The sequence below is a fragment of the Hippocampus bargibanti genome, linkage group LG01 (assembly GCF_051943395.1).
Source record: "Hippocampus bargibanti isolate YZ-2025 linkage group LG01, ASM5194339v1, whole genome shotgun sequence".
Classification (NCBI taxonomy): domain Eukaryota; kingdom Metazoa; phylum Chordata; class Actinopteri; order Syngnathiformes; family Syngnathidae; genus Hippocampus; species Hippocampus bargibanti.
Genome location: NC_142734.1, coordinates 26,617,455 through 26,632,265, shown reverse-complemented (window position 1 = coordinate 26,632,265; position 14,811 = coordinate 26,617,455). Strand labels below are relative to the sequence as shown.

The window sequence follows — 14,811 nt, the reverse complement described above, 5'->3', positions numbered from 1 at the left end:
AGGCTAATTTTCACAATACGCCCTCTAAGATAATTGGGAAATTAAATTATGTGAAAAAAGTCCCGCTTTCAACGTGATTCGAGAAGAAGTGAAGCAATGTCGTGGAAAGAAAAGTTCAGAACACTCCAAATTTTCCAAATGCTCCTGATAAGCTAACCCAAGGGTGTCAAAGTCATTTTTTTGCCACGGGCCACATTGTCATTAGGGTTTTCTCTCGGGGGCCGTTATGAACTTGTGGAAACCATTACAAGGTCACCTCCACATATAGAGCACACAAAAAATTGACGAATAACTAGTTTTCACATTGAAAGTAAAAAATAATAAATACTGTTATTGTGGTTTACATACGATAATTTGTAATTTAAATTGGAACTTTGGCAAGCTTGATTCGCTCTCACGGACCAAATTAAATGATGTGGCGGGCAAGGTTTGGCCCTCGGGCCTTGACTTTGACACCTGTGCTCTAACCTGACCTCAGCAACATTGCAGCATGTTGTGCACATCAAGTTGTGTTTTGTGTTTTGACCTGGTTGGGCGAAGCCTCCTTCGGATGCGCGCATCTCCTCGTTCATCCTGGCCAGACGCAACCTGAGCAGCGGCAGCACCAACAACACCAGGAACAGCAGTGAAAGGCACAACTTGACTCAAATACAAACATTTTGTGCGCGAAAGATACATTGGAGTTTTAAGACGGACAAATGGACCAAAAAACAAAGCGTGCATGTAAACTATTGAGGAAAAGGTTTCTTCAGCCGTCATCTGTACTTCTTTGAAGGTGTCGGACGTTTCACTCCTCATCCGAAGAGCTTCGTCAGAGAACCAAAGTTGTGCTGGTAACTCTGGCTCTATATCCCTATTGGACACAGGTGGCCATGCCAGACATTAGGGATATACGGCCAGAGTTACCAGCACAACTTTAGTTTGCTGACAAAGCTTTTTGGATGAGGAGCGAAACCTCCAACACCTTCAAAGAAGTACAGATGACGGCTGAAGAAACCTTTTCCTCGATGGGCCACGCCTGTATGACTCAGAGCCTACACAGATACATGTAAAATAGGTCATTTGAATTTTTGATGACTGGTCAACAGCTAATTTTAATAAGAGATGGCTTCGTGTGTCCTTAAAGTATGATTTTTAAAAATAAATTGCCTTTTTTTCTATCACACCAGGTTTGGGGATATAGTTTTTTTTTGTTTTTTTGTTCATTGTTTGTTTGGGGGAGGGGATGACCCGTAAAAGCAATACAAATTATTGACTGTCTTGTAATCTATAATTTTGTTGTTTCCGGGGGGAAAAAAAAAAATCCACCCTTTGAGGAAACTAATCCTTAATTCCAAAATATTAGTTACATTACATTAAATTAGTTACATCACATTATGTTACATTATATATAATATTATTGTTATTAAAACCTGATACGCTACAGAAAAAAATTCGGAATCCGCTAAAAAAAAACAAAAAAATAATTTCGAGTAATTGACTGGCCACTCTTGACTAAAAAAAACAGTGAACATCTGTTGACAAGTGTTTCAATCACTTATGTACATACTGATGACCCAACTAATTGTTGAATAAAAAAAAAAAATAGCTAAAAACGTACAGCGTGACGATGTCTGCATTAGCTTGCTGCACAGCTATGCTCAAGGGGTCGAGGCCATCCTCGTCGCCATCGTTCTGGGCGGCGCCTCGTTTTAGGAATAAACACACCTGCCTGAAAGCACATGAGCAGACTTCTGATTTAATGCAGCTTCAGGATTGAAAAGCCTGCCTGAGAAGAGCCATCAATTGTCGCCTTTTTCCAAGCAACACACCACGGGCGAAACCCCCAAATTCAAAATCTGCCATTTGATGAAGCGGCGCGTGGAAAAACAATCAAAAGAATTCACATGACTTAACGTACGAAAGCGATGTCATACTCTTGAAATTTCTAGAGCGATCCAGCTGATATTTGGCAATTTAAGGACTTCATTTAGCTTTTAGGTTAATTGTTTCAGATATTTTTTAAATCCTGCTCAGTGAGCAAGGTGAGACACCGCAAGCACAGATGGACGGATTTTTGCTGTCTACATTGTGTCTTGTATACAGTCAAATCTGGGTTTTTGACGATAACCGGTTCCAGAAACCTGTTTGAAAACCGAAACAGCACTTCCCATTATAATCAATGTAAAAATCTTTAATCTCTTCCAAGTCTCGAAAAAACTTTTTAAAGCATTTTTTAACTATTTTACAGCATTTGCGGAGATCTCAGCCTATTAACATCTGCTTTTTTAAAAAAAAAACTTGATTCAATAACACAGTCACAATGAAACACGACACAGGGAAGTGACGTACAAGGGAGCAGAGGGGAGTCAAGGGTATGTTCAGGTGCGCAGTTTGGTCAAGATCCGAATTACAGTCAGAAACTCAGGCATAAAAAAAACTGCCATTTTCGGTCGAGAACCGAATTGGTCGAGAACTGAGACGTTCATAAACCCAGGTTTGACTGTAAAGTGAACCCTTGTTTATCGCGGGAGATGCGTTCCAAAAATAGCCCGCGATAGGTGAAATATGCGAAGTACAGTACAATGTAGTTAAAAAAAAAAACTTTGTTTTTTACAATGCAAAACTGTACTGCAGAATGAAACAAAAAATAAAACAGTTTAAAGAACGGTGTTGTAAAACAATATTTTGCTGCTGCGCCTATTCGTCCTGACTCCGCTGCGCTGTAGCGTCTTTTTCTACGGAAGGAATCTTTCTTCGAGAGAAGAACATTGTTATCGGTAGTTGTTGGCAGTCTTTTTTTTGAGAATCGAGAAGAGCTCATGGAACAGAATCTCCATGAGCTGTCAAAGCCAGTGTGTTTGATTTTATACTGCTTTGTTTGCAGCGTTGTTTCTTTTACTTTGTTTGTTTGCACATTTGCATGCCATTATAATAATAAAAAAATAAAAAAAATCCCCCTGAAAAAAAATCTGTGATGCACTGAAGCGATAAGTGAAGTAGCGAGGGATAACTGTATATTTTTTTTAAAGGTGCCAGCGGGTTCAAGTTAGTCACGAGGACACAAGGGCGGTTTTATGATGGGACACAGCGACTTTTTAAACATGAAAAACGGAAGTATGCATGAGGTTGAATATCAAACAACCGCGTTGCCATGTTAGTGTGCGAGTATTGAATTGGGACTTGCCCCGTATGGCCCAGGTAGGTGGCGTGATGCAGGGGGCCCCGCCCTCTCGCATCTTTTTGATTCACATCAGCGGCGTTTTGGAGCAGGAACTCGCAGGCCAGCATGGAACCCTTCAAACAACGGTTGAGACACCTTTACAAATATTTACAGAAACAGGATGAAATACAGCTAACCGGCATTTTTAAGCCTGAGCAGAACATTATTTAAAAAAAAACGTTTTTGAAATGAAAGAGGGGGGCAAGGGTGGTTACTAATTAATTGCATTTACAAAATACAAACACAAATAATTATTCTGGCTCGCTAGCTAGCTGGCTGGCTCGCTAGCTAGCTCGATAAATGAGCATGGAAAGTTTGACCTGCTTTCGCGGGCCGAATAAAATGATGAGAAATGTTTTTTGAACACCTTTTTCTCTTGATCCTTCCAATTTCCGAAGCCCCTGGTGGGGAAGTGGAGAAACGTTTCCATCTTGTTTTTGTCATCTTTTACTTCGAACAACCAGATGACGAGAAACCATCGCAGTAGTCGTGAGTACACACCCCAATGACAGTCTGGATGAGAGGCGTCTTGTCATGGTCTTCCTTATGAACCGCGTTGACGTTGGCGCCGTGCGCCAGCGCTTCGGCCATAGCGTTGATGTTGCGAGCTCTGGCTGCTCTGTACAGGAGCGTCTCGGGGTGGAGGTAACCGCTGTCCTCCGGTTCCGACGCATCGCCGCTCGAAGCCTCGGATTCCTCACACTCTGAGGGAAAGCGGTCGAAGAGTTCAAAAAAGTTGCTTTGAGCGACCACCTGAGTGACAGACATTGACTGAAGTCATGTATCAAAACCTTCAAGTCTGACAAATCCAGTTGCTTTCATCAACGGCAGCTGGCCCTAGTCAAGCCTATGTCACATCTCAGCTAATTTACCGTCCTATACTTGACTTTGGAGGCGCTGGGCTCTCCATTCAGCATCTCCAGTTGCACCGTAATGCTGCTGATCGCCTCTTAACTGGTACTCGTAGGAGGCAGCACACCAGTCCTACTCTGATATTCGTTTACTGGCTCATTTGGAAGATCCCATCATTTGTTTTCAAATTCTTAAGTGGCCTGGCCCCAGTTTACCTCTCTGAACTCTTCCGCACTCCGGTGGCCCAGGTGTTGGACTTTTGGTTCTGGATGAGACTTTCAGTTGGACTGTTTTTGTGCATTATAGGACAGTATTACTTTGTTTTTCATGGAGTGTTTTACGACATGAAAGATTTTTGCTCCATCTTCGGTGTCTCCATTTGACATTCCTAATAACACTCTGCACAACATGCGGTAGTCAGTTGTCGTTTTCATGCACTTTGTATTTGCGGCATATCTTAATTTGAAGGCACATTTTAAATGTTAGCGTCACGAACAGAGGGGGTTCCAGTCAGGTACAGGTCGCACATTCGTACCTCATGTCATGATTTGTGATTATTATAATTTGATGATAATAATAATAATAATAATAATAATAATAATAATAATAATAATGCATTCAATTTACAAGCACCTTTCAAAGCACCGAAGGACACTTTACAATTAAATGAACAAGACACACCAGAAAATAAAACCATAAATAAAATTATAAATAATAAAATATGGGTTTTGAGGTGGGATATAAAGGTGGGGAAGAGAGTCAATATTTCGGATATTGGGTGGAAGTGAGTTCCAGAGTTTGGGAGTTGAGCGGCTGAAAACTCCTATCGTGTTGAGATGGGCAGAGGGCACACAGAGGTGGAGGGAGGATGAGAATGTGAGAGACCGGGAGGGAACAGAAATTTGAAGACGGTCAGACAGATGGAGGGGCAAGGTTATGGATGGTTTTAAATATAAATACAATTATTTTGAATTTGATTCTGAGTTAGACAGGGAGCATATTGCGGAAAGTATTGCCAAGGGGAAGAAGGTAGGTAATAAAGAGAAAGGGCCCCAGGACACAGCCTTGGGGCTCACCAGAAGACATAAGGGAGGACTGTAAGGCGAATGATTTGATTTGGATGAACTGTGAGCAGCCAGTGAGATAGGAGAGAAAGCAATTTTTCATGCAGGTCATTTCATATCACAGTCAAACCTGGGTTTTTGACCATAATCCATTCCAGAAACCTGTTCGAAAACCGATTTGATCGAAAACCGAAACATTTCCCATTGTAATCAATGTAATCCATGTCTGCATTTTTTTAAATCTTGATTGAACAATGCAAACACACCAGCAGAGAATCCGAATGTTACACGACGATGATGGAAACTCTTTTCGTCAATGGATGCTACAGCTGCGTGTTTGCTTTCAACATTTAGCTTGTAGTCGACGTGCACATTCCACCATGATGTCCCTGATCCATCTGGTGGAAAGACGCTTTGATCCTCTCCTCTTTCATCTAGAACTGCTTCATGTCATCACAAAGAGGGTATAGCAAGTCCTGAAGAATGAATGTCTCTCTGTGTCTTTGTTTTGTCATATTGTCTCTATGCTGTCATATTATTTGTTATTTAGTTTTTTTTTTTTGTTATTTTGACTTCAAGACGGCGCCGCGAGAGTGGCTGCCTTTCCAGCAGCTCACGTATTTTGTTTTTCTACTTACATTCCTTTCATCACTTTGCTGCTGTGAAATGTAAATTTCTCCACTGTGAGACTAATAAAGGCATATCCAATCCAATCCAATCCAATCCAAACAACATTTCCCATTGTAATGAATGTAAGCAATGTCTGCATTTTTTTTTATCTTGATTGAACAATACAAACACACCTGCTCACAATCCACGACAATAATGCGTCACTCACAATGAAACATGGCACGAGAAAGCAAATGGGAGTCCAGGTGTGCATTCCGGTGCGCCAGTCTTGTCTCGAACCCATTTTCGCTTCTGAACCCAGGCATAAAAAATACTACATTTTTGGTCGAAAACCAAATTGGTCGCGACCCGAGATGTTGGAAAACCCAGGTTTGACTGTATTCCGTTGTTTTTGCCCGTCACACCTTTTTCCATGTACCAAAAAAGGATGGGGACGGCTGTCTACAAATGACCCACCTTCCTCCGTCACGCTGTCCACCATCGGCCCCTCGACCAGAAAGTCGGTGCTTCCATCGGTGCTGCCTAAGCCGCTGTCGCTGCTGAGGCCTGTTGGACCAAGAAATGCCACAACAAGGACGAGTTAGAGCCCAGTGGCCGCTTTTCATCCAAGTGCTCTTAAAACGGGAACATGACAGGACTCAAAAGGGGACAGAGGATGCACAAGGGACTTTCTAAAAGTGTGAATACGGCTGCCAGTGTTTCGAAGCGGGCTACACAGGAGTCCAAGGCAAATCGTGCCAAAGTCAAAGGGTAAGCAGAGCTGCAATGTTAGTGGCCGCCCAGATTTGTGTTCCGAAACGCATTTGCTTCTGCTTGCTGGTAAAGTCGTGAATGTGAGGTTGGAGGATATTTTTTTTCTGCCACATGTGCCACATACACTGATCTGGACATCGGTGGAGTGAAAGTAATTTTTTGCCGCGGGCCACATTGTAGTTATGGTTTCCTCTCGAGGGCCGTTATGAATTTGGGGAATCCATTAAATGTTTAAATCCCTTCAAATATTACATATAGAGCACATAGCAAATTAATGAATAACTCGTTTTCAAATCTGAAGTCAAGAATAATGACTTTTATTGTGGTTGATATCCAAAAATATGAAATTTTGGCTCAGATTTTAGCAATCATCATGGAATTTAACATAACAAGTTTGATTTGCTTTCGCGGGCCCAAAAAAATGATGTGGCGGGCCGGATTTGGCCCACGGGCCTTGACTTTGACGCCTGTGCTATAGTCCTAGCTTGACAGGTGTTTGCGTTTGTTTTTCCACAGGAGCTGGAACTTCGTTGTACGCGACTTACTCCGAGGTCCAGATCCCGCGTGGAAGTAGGAGAAAAGGGAATCCAGTTCGGCAGGACAAAACAAAGACTCTCGTCTCGACTTGGCAGCAGCTGAAAAGGTGTCAATAAACAGAGTTGTCGGTGGTCCAACACGAGAACGCGTTGTGGCGATTTTTACGAATGGAGGGAAAAAAAATCATGAGGAAGATGTCGAACCTAAAGTGGGGCAGGCTGGCGAGGCGCTCCGGAACTCCTCCCTGTACCGCTGCCGTGTTTTTGGTACTATGGTACCGCTGTTATGCCTGCGACACTTCTGGGCGCGGCGGCGCCAGGTCGACTTCCTGCCACCGATGAGACTCGGCTCGGCCATCAGCTTCTTCACAAACTTTTTCTCTACATATTTGGCCTTGATCCAGTTCTCTTTCTCCTGCCTGCTGAGACCAGAGTGGCTTTTAGTGGGTTTGGAATTAATTAGAAAGGTTTAACACGGTGGTGGTCTAAATTATCAATCAAAATGAGGGGGGAAAAATTCCCACAAAAAACAAGTTCATCATAAGGACATTGTCCGACCTGCAACTGGACGCTGTGGCTCTCCTGATGCCTTGCTCTTCGTGATAGGAGCCTTCGTAGATGTGCTTGACGATGCCATTGCCCAGCTCACACATCAGCTGGAAGCAGAAAATGTCACACATCAAACTTTTTCGTAACACCCAAGTATGGTGTGTGTGTGGGGTGGGGGGGTGTGTGTGTGTGTGTGTGTGTGTGTGTGTGTGTGTGTGTGCGCGCATTGAAGGATCTGTTTATTTATTTATGTTCTTATCTATTTATTTATCTGTATTTATTTATTTATTTGTTCTTCCATGGCACGAAATGTCATTTTCTTTTTTAAATTTTTGACTCAATCTTACAGCAGAGTTCAGAGTCCACCTCGCACGTTTAAAGTTAAAAATAAATGAATAAATAATGTTAATGTCACTTATATATATATATATATATATATATATATATACAGTAAAGTCTCGTTATATCGATATCGGATATATCGATAGTCCCGGTTATATCGATACTATTTCTATGCACGCACGGAGAAAATTACATGCAAACAGGGTCGGATATATCGATAGTCCCGGTTGTATCGATATTTTTCGGACTCCCTTGAATATATATAACGAGACTTTACTGTATATATATACATATATATACACACATATACATATATATACACACATATATATATATATATATATATATATATATATATATATATATATATATATATATATATATATATATATATATGTCCTCCATCTTTAGAGGTTTGATCCGCATGTTTGCTGAGTAAATATGTAAAATTTCAAATGCCTTTTTGACGGTGATGTTTGCCGCTCAATGTTTCACCTTTAATAACTCAGGTTCCCAGGAATCCAGCGTGAGCGATCGCACTTTGGAGCAGTGAACGCCGAGACTTCTGGAAGCAGACACAAAGCACCAAGTCAGCGAGACGAGGCGCTTTCAGCAACAACGGTTATTCGTCACATACTCTGAAAATACAGTCGGCAAAATAGACACTGAAGCTAATGTCATGCTAATTCTCTCAAGTTCCCCGCGCGCCGCCACCAGGATCCCGGCAACAGGAGCCGCCACCTTGTCTCCCGTGTGACTCCGAGGATGCAGCATGAATATTCAACAGCCGGATAGAAATTTAAAAGGGGAAATATTGCTTTGGAGCGCCCACTCACCCACTGAGAGGGAAATTAAATGTCCAGGCCGTTATTTTGTGATCTGACAATAGATGAAAAATTATACGTTCGCGAGCTCTTCAAGTCAAGTTTTTCCCCCCATGACGTGGTACCGAATCGAGGGAAGCGCTCCTATTTCCTTGTGTCAGAGCCAAAAGTCGAGCTGGAATGACGTTTGATGCACACCGCAATGTCAGCCAAAACTGTTTTGCCACTGCATCAGCATTCTGTGGAATGATTTGAGGTTCGGCTCACGGCATGAGACAGATGAAGGAGCCAATTTTGCCATGGCAAGAATTATGCCATTCCAAGACTCGGGGGTGGGGGGACACCATTATCCACAAGTGGAGAAAAATGAGAACACAAACATGCCCCGGACTGGTCGATCGGCTATATCACAGGTGTCAAAGTCAACGCCCGGGGGGCCAAATGTGGGCCAAAAGACAACTTCCTAAAAAAATGTCTTGCAATGAAAGATGCAATGAAAATGGGACATAATTTGATCTATAGAGCATCAGGCCAACAGTAAAGCTTGGTCGTGGATGGTCATGTGATGATCTGGGGCTGCTTTGCTACTCCTTATCATGTACAGTCTGTGACGTTCTGGTTGGCGACCAACGGGTAGCGCTGTCGGCCCCATCTGCACCTGCACAGGTGTTGGTCGTTTAAATCAGTTGCAGACTGTCACGTTCTGGTTGGCTACCAACGGGTGGCGCTGTCGGCCCCATCTGCACCTGCACAGGTCTTGGTCATTCCAATCAGTGGCAGTTAAAAGGACTCCCGGCACGCCCATTCGGTGTCGGGTCATTGCATGTGTTTGTTTTACACTGCCAGGTTTGCTTCATCTTGGCAGATTTTTACCCATGGTTTTCGGTGATACTTTGTACTTTTCTGTTGTGATGACTTTGATGTTTGAGATTTTGTTCCTGCTGACTTTGTTTTAATACAATTTGTCAAATACACCCTGCTGCCCCTGCCTGATTTTTGGGATCTACCACCATCACCACCTTGCAAACCGTGACAGTCAAACCTGGGTTTTCAAACGTCTCCGTTCTTGACTAATTCAGTTTTCAACCAATATTTTGGGTTTTTTTATGCCTCGGTTTGCAACCAAAGACCAAACTGAGCACACATGAATGCACCACTCGATTCCCCTCCACTTCCTTATATGCCACTTCCTCGTGCTGCGTATCAATGTGACGGACGAAATAGTATTGTTGAAAATGTATATTTTTTTTTTACTAAGATGCAGACATGTTTGGCTCAGACCTCTGCAAATGCTGTAAATAGATAAAAGGTGCTATTAAAAAGTTGTCTCGATTTGGATCTGATTAAAATTTTTGACATTGAATATAATGGGAGATGCTGTTTCGGTTTTCAAACAAATCGATTTTCGAACAGGTTTTTGGAATGGTAAAACATGGTACTACGATGAAAAACACACAAAAACAATCACTTGGAATGTTTCTGAAAAAAAACCTGTGAATGCCGGAACACTCAATGCAAAGCAGGATGCCCAAATTGATGGAGGCCCAACGAGGATCGGCCTGACCGCAGTCACAGCACAGCTGGTTGCCGGGCAGGCTCAAGATCCTCTGAAGGATGCCATCACCGCAGCCGCTGCGCTGTCGCAATTCGCCGGCCGAGTTAACGCTGCTGGTGGATGGCGCGGCCGCTCTGTCCAAATGCTAAATGAAAGACAAAACTGTGTAAAAATTCCACCTGGTGAAGTAAGAGATTGCCAAAATGAAACGCCATTTTATATACTGAATAAGGCCTTATTTGGCCTTAAAATTTTCGGATGTAAACATTTGAGACACAAAATACAAAAACAAGCCAAAAATGCCAAATTTTCCATTTGTAATCATGATGCCAAAAACAGAAAATGATGGTGAAATTGAGGAAAAATTCCACCTGGCAAAGTAATTTTCAGAGATTATTGAAATGAAATGCCATTTTATATATATTTTGGTTTTATTTTTTTCAGATATAAACAAAAAAATTGGGGGAGACACTAAATACAAAAACAAGCCAAAAACACCAAATTTTCCATTTCTAATCTTCTTTTCCTTTCGGCTTTTCCCTTCAGGGGTCGCCACAGCGAATCAGTGTCCTCCATCTAGCCCGGTTCCATTTCTAATCATGATGCCAAAAACAGAAAATGACAGTGAAATCGAGAAAAAAAAACGCCACATTGTAAAATAATTTTAAGAAATTATTGAAATGAAACAGCGTTTTAGATATCCCAGCACTACTTTAAATTTGATGTGGCGCAAGGTGAGGGATTCAAATCGAGTGAGCTGACCTCGCTGAGCAGGCTGTCGGGACTTTCCCTGTAGGCCGAGGCAATGCTGCCTTGGACCGCCCGAATCCAAGATCGTCTCAGCTTCTCGGATTCAGCTTGCAGCATGCAGCTCCTAATGGGGAGGAAATAAAAGTATGGCATTTTGGACGAGACGTTCGAGATCTCAAAGTGAATGAAAAGCCTTACTTGGTCGGCGAGACCACCTCGAAGCAGAACCTCCTTTCGATGTCCTCACAATGTTTGACGGAACACAGACGGAGATCATCAACCACTACCGTCGGAGAGTCCTGACCATGTACAAAAAAACAAACAAACAAAAGGCCTCGTGAAACCGGGCCATGTTTGTCGGGGTGGACCATTCCAAGATGCTCCTGCCTTGAACTTCTTCTGATATACCAGCTGGCTGCTCTGGATGGAGAACCAGCGCCTACAAGGCACAAATGCAACGTTAGACCACTCCCAGAGGTGGACACTGGCGTCTTTTGCCACACCTGTTCCAGGTCTTGAAGGTGTTACCGGCCCTCTTGAACAAATAGCCTTCCATCTCGACGCCGTTGGGAGAGTCCACCTTAAACTCTGCCGTTGAGTCGTTGTCAGTCAAATCCTGAGGAGCAAACATCTGCGTGATGATGATCATGGATCTCCTGCCGTCGTCAAGGCATCGTCTCCAGGAATCGGACCAAAGGTTCTTCCCTCTCACTGGATTTTACGTTTAGTTTTTAGGGCGGCATAGTAACACCGGATGGACTCACCTGCATGAGCGTCTGAGAAGAGTAAGAAAGAACTTTTGGATTTTTCACAAATGGGGACATGCAAACGTTCTGTTTGGCAGTGGCATTTGAGGAAAGCGGTCCTTTCTATTTCTATTCCGTACAATCTACAAGTGGCTTGTGCAGCGAAGCACTCAAATAATATCTTCTCTTGGGAGAGTCCACCTTCAGCAGACAGTTAGGATGGCGGGAAAAAAAAATAATTGGCACCGCCCTACCCACTCTCGAGGACTTGCACACTGCAACAACCGAGACAAGGACATGGAAAATCTTACCGGAACCTCCGCACCCTGCCCACAACCTCTTCCAGCTACTCCCCTCGGGCAAGCGCCAACGATCCAACTGTGTTGCAATTTTGCACAACCGTGTGGGACACCATCCCCTTATAGTCATTGTAGCTCCAGCTCTGTCCTCACTTGAACCACTGTCACTGATCTATATAATCTCCAGCACCAGACACATTGAGGCACATCTGCATAATTGCACACATCTTCTTCTTTTCCTTTCGGTTTTACCCTTGACGGGATCGCCACAACAAATCAGTGTCCTCCATCTTTAGAGGTTTGATCCGCATGTTTGTTTTGGCCAAGCTTTTACGTCGGATACCCTTCCTGACACAACCCTCTGTATTTTTCCGGGCTTGGGACCGGCACAAGAAGACTTATGTCCCTATGTGGCTACAGAACAAGCAACTCGCTCAGTAAAATGCTCCCAAACACAAAATGGTCATCGGCACAGCAACATTCAAAAAAGCAAAAATGTTGTACTACAAATAAAGCGACCGGTCACTTTAAAATGGTTCACTGATTTTCTGCACCAACTGTACAACTGTTATCATATTTCATTCTACCACTGATCACTCTATCTCTGCTGAATACTTTGTCTCACAATTGTTCCTGAGAGATCAAACTTACATGAAGGAATGCCCTTCTATAAATCTTGGTCATGTCCTTGTTTATGATGATACTAGAGCACATGTTGTTGTTTGTAGGAACAATCAGTGGGGCCACAGGGGGGGGTCCCGCGCCCCCCCCCCAACCTGAGAGTAGGGACCTATCATAGCTGTGTCCGGCGCCACCAGGTCTGGACATTAGGGATATATAAATGGGGCCGATACAACCAGTCAGACTTTAGTTCGCTGACGAAGCCTCTTGGATAGGAGGCGAAACGTCCGAAACCTTCACTTTTGTACAGATGACGGCTGAAGAAACCTTCTCATCGATGGACCACTCCTGTACGACTGAGAGCTTACACAGACGTAGAGCACATGTTCTACCTGAGACAAATTCTGTGTGTGTTCTACATACTTGGCCCAAAAAGAGGATTCTGATTTTGATTCAGATTTTCTTGACCTCGTCATTCTTTTCAAAAGCCAACCAGCTGCATCTTGAGACATTTAGTTTACATCTTCATAAACAGCGAAGACAATTTTGTTTTATCAACATGGCCTCCCTCACCCGCTGCTGGATGGTGGCGTGTTTGTGCTCCAGCTCTCTCTTCTCCATGGCCGAGTTGATCACCAGCTGATCCAGCTGAAAGGATTACAAAAGCTACTTTAGGAGTCAAAAGTCCAATTTGGTGTTTGGAAGAGTGTACCATATTTCCAGCACCGTCATAAAAGACGTCATGGCAGTTGCAATGAACCGCTTTGTGTTGGTCTTTCACATAAAATGCCAATAAAATATATTTATGTTTGTGGTCAGAATGTGACAAAATGTGAGAAAGTTCAAGGGGTATGAATACTTTTTCAAGCCACTGTAACAAAGTGGGTACAGAAAGTGTTTAAGAATGAATGACTGTCTGTGTCTTTGTCTTGTAATATTATTTGTTATTCAGTTTTTTTTGTTCTTTGACTTCAAGATGGAGCCGAGTGAGTGGCTGCCTTTCCAGCAGCTCCTGTATTTGTTTTCTTTCCTGTTCCTGTCATACCTTTCCTGCTGTGAAATGTAAATTTCTCCACTGCGGGACGAATAAAGGTAAATCCAATCCAATCCAAGTTTGATCAAGGCAATTGAGGTGTTTTGCTCACCTCGGTTGCCAACTTCTTCATGTCAGGGTCTGCCTCTTCCAGGCGCTTGAAGCCCTGCTGGAACAAGGAGTACTGCGCACGCATGAAGGATAGAATCTGGAAGAAGCATACCACACATTACTGCGCAGTGTAGTGATTTATTTATTAATTACTTCGTATGGATTTGAAACACGCCTCACCGCATCTAGGATCTCAAATTTCTTCTTGGCCTGGAAGACATTGATCTGCAGAGAGAAGACGGACAACGGCATACATCAGAATCCGGCCCGGGGGGTAAAGGCGACTCGCGGTCAATTTTCATCCGGCCCGCAGCCTCCCATCATGAACTCAATAACGTGTGGCCCGCGTGTAGAATGAATGCATTGGGCATTAGCGCTGTTACCTGTGTGTGCTACGTTCTGCCATCTAGAGGCTCAATTAGGAACAGAAAATTAGTAAATTGACCAAGAGACTGAATAAGGCTCACAAGTTTCAGAAATGGTGATTTTTTTTTTTTTCAATATCTAAAATACAATATACATATAGATTTATATAGTTCGAAATGGCGATTTCAGATTCGAAATGGCTATTTCAGATTCGAAATGGTGATTTTCCTTCCTTTAATTTCTAAAATGGCAATTTTCTATTTGAAATTTGAAAATCGGCATTTTAGATTAAAGAAAAATGAAAATCACCATTTTAGAAAATTGGGGAGAATATTCTAAAATGGCGACAAAAGGAGGAAAGTTGACCGAGGGCCGACGGGTGATTCGAGGCAGGGTGGAAATTGGACTATTTCTTCACTGAAATACGTAACAATTGTGTCTGCTTCATTTGTAAAGAGACAGTGGCTATTTTTTCAAGAATTCAATGTGAAGCGATTTACTGAAATGAATTGCCGTTACATGTAAAGAACGTCTGCCAAGGTTGCAGCCCCAACACCCTTCATTTTTAACACAGCAAA

The 14,811-nt window shown here is 42.9% G+C and overlaps 1 protein-coding gene across 9 annotated transcripts in view; it reads right to left on the bottom strand.

Moving 5' to 3' along the window:
- LOC148903634 (arf-GAP with coiled-coil, ANK repeat and PH domain-containing protein 3-like) overlaps positions 1-14,811 on the bottom strand; it is a 57,587-nt gene that overhangs the window by 1,496 nt on the left and 41,280 nt on the right. For 7 of the 9 annotated variants that reach the window (XM_089006159.1, XM_089006178.1, XM_089006124.1 and 4 more), the window contains 18 exons: positions 14,048-14,092; positions 13,869-13,964; positions 13,297-13,371; positions 11,822-11,833; positions 11,561-11,673; positions 11,445-11,496; positions 11,256-11,356; positions 11,070-11,181; positions 10,244-10,452; positions 8,424-8,493; positions 7,596-7,693; positions 7,242-7,456; positions 7,047-7,136; positions 6,205-6,294; positions 3,704-3,906; positions 3,163-3,276; positions 1,601-1,707; positions 527-588 (listed from right to left, as the gene is read on the bottom strand). In XM_089006159.1, coding sequence (XP_088862285.1) covers positions 527-588; positions 1,601-1,707; positions 3,163-3,276; positions 3,704-3,906; positions 6,205-6,294; positions 7,047-7,136; positions 7,242-7,456; positions 7,596-7,693; positions 8,424-8,493; positions 10,244-10,452; positions 11,070-11,181; positions 11,256-11,356; positions 11,445-11,496; positions 11,561-11,673; positions 11,822-11,833; positions 13,297-13,371; positions 13,869-13,964; positions 14,048-14,092 — 1,864 coding nt within the window. Of the gene's footprint in view, positions 1-526; positions 589-1,600; positions 1,712-3,162; positions 3,277-3,703; positions 3,907-6,204; positions 6,295-7,046; positions 7,137-7,241; positions 7,457-7,595; positions 7,694-8,423; positions 8,494-10,243; positions 10,453-11,069; positions 11,182-11,255; positions 11,357-11,444; positions 11,497-11,560; positions 11,674-11,821; positions 11,834-13,296; positions 13,372-13,868; positions 13,965-14,047; positions 14,093-14,811 lie in introns of all 9 variants that reach the window. The other 2 variants (XR_016116230.1, XM_089006142.1) reach the window with 2 other exon arrangements.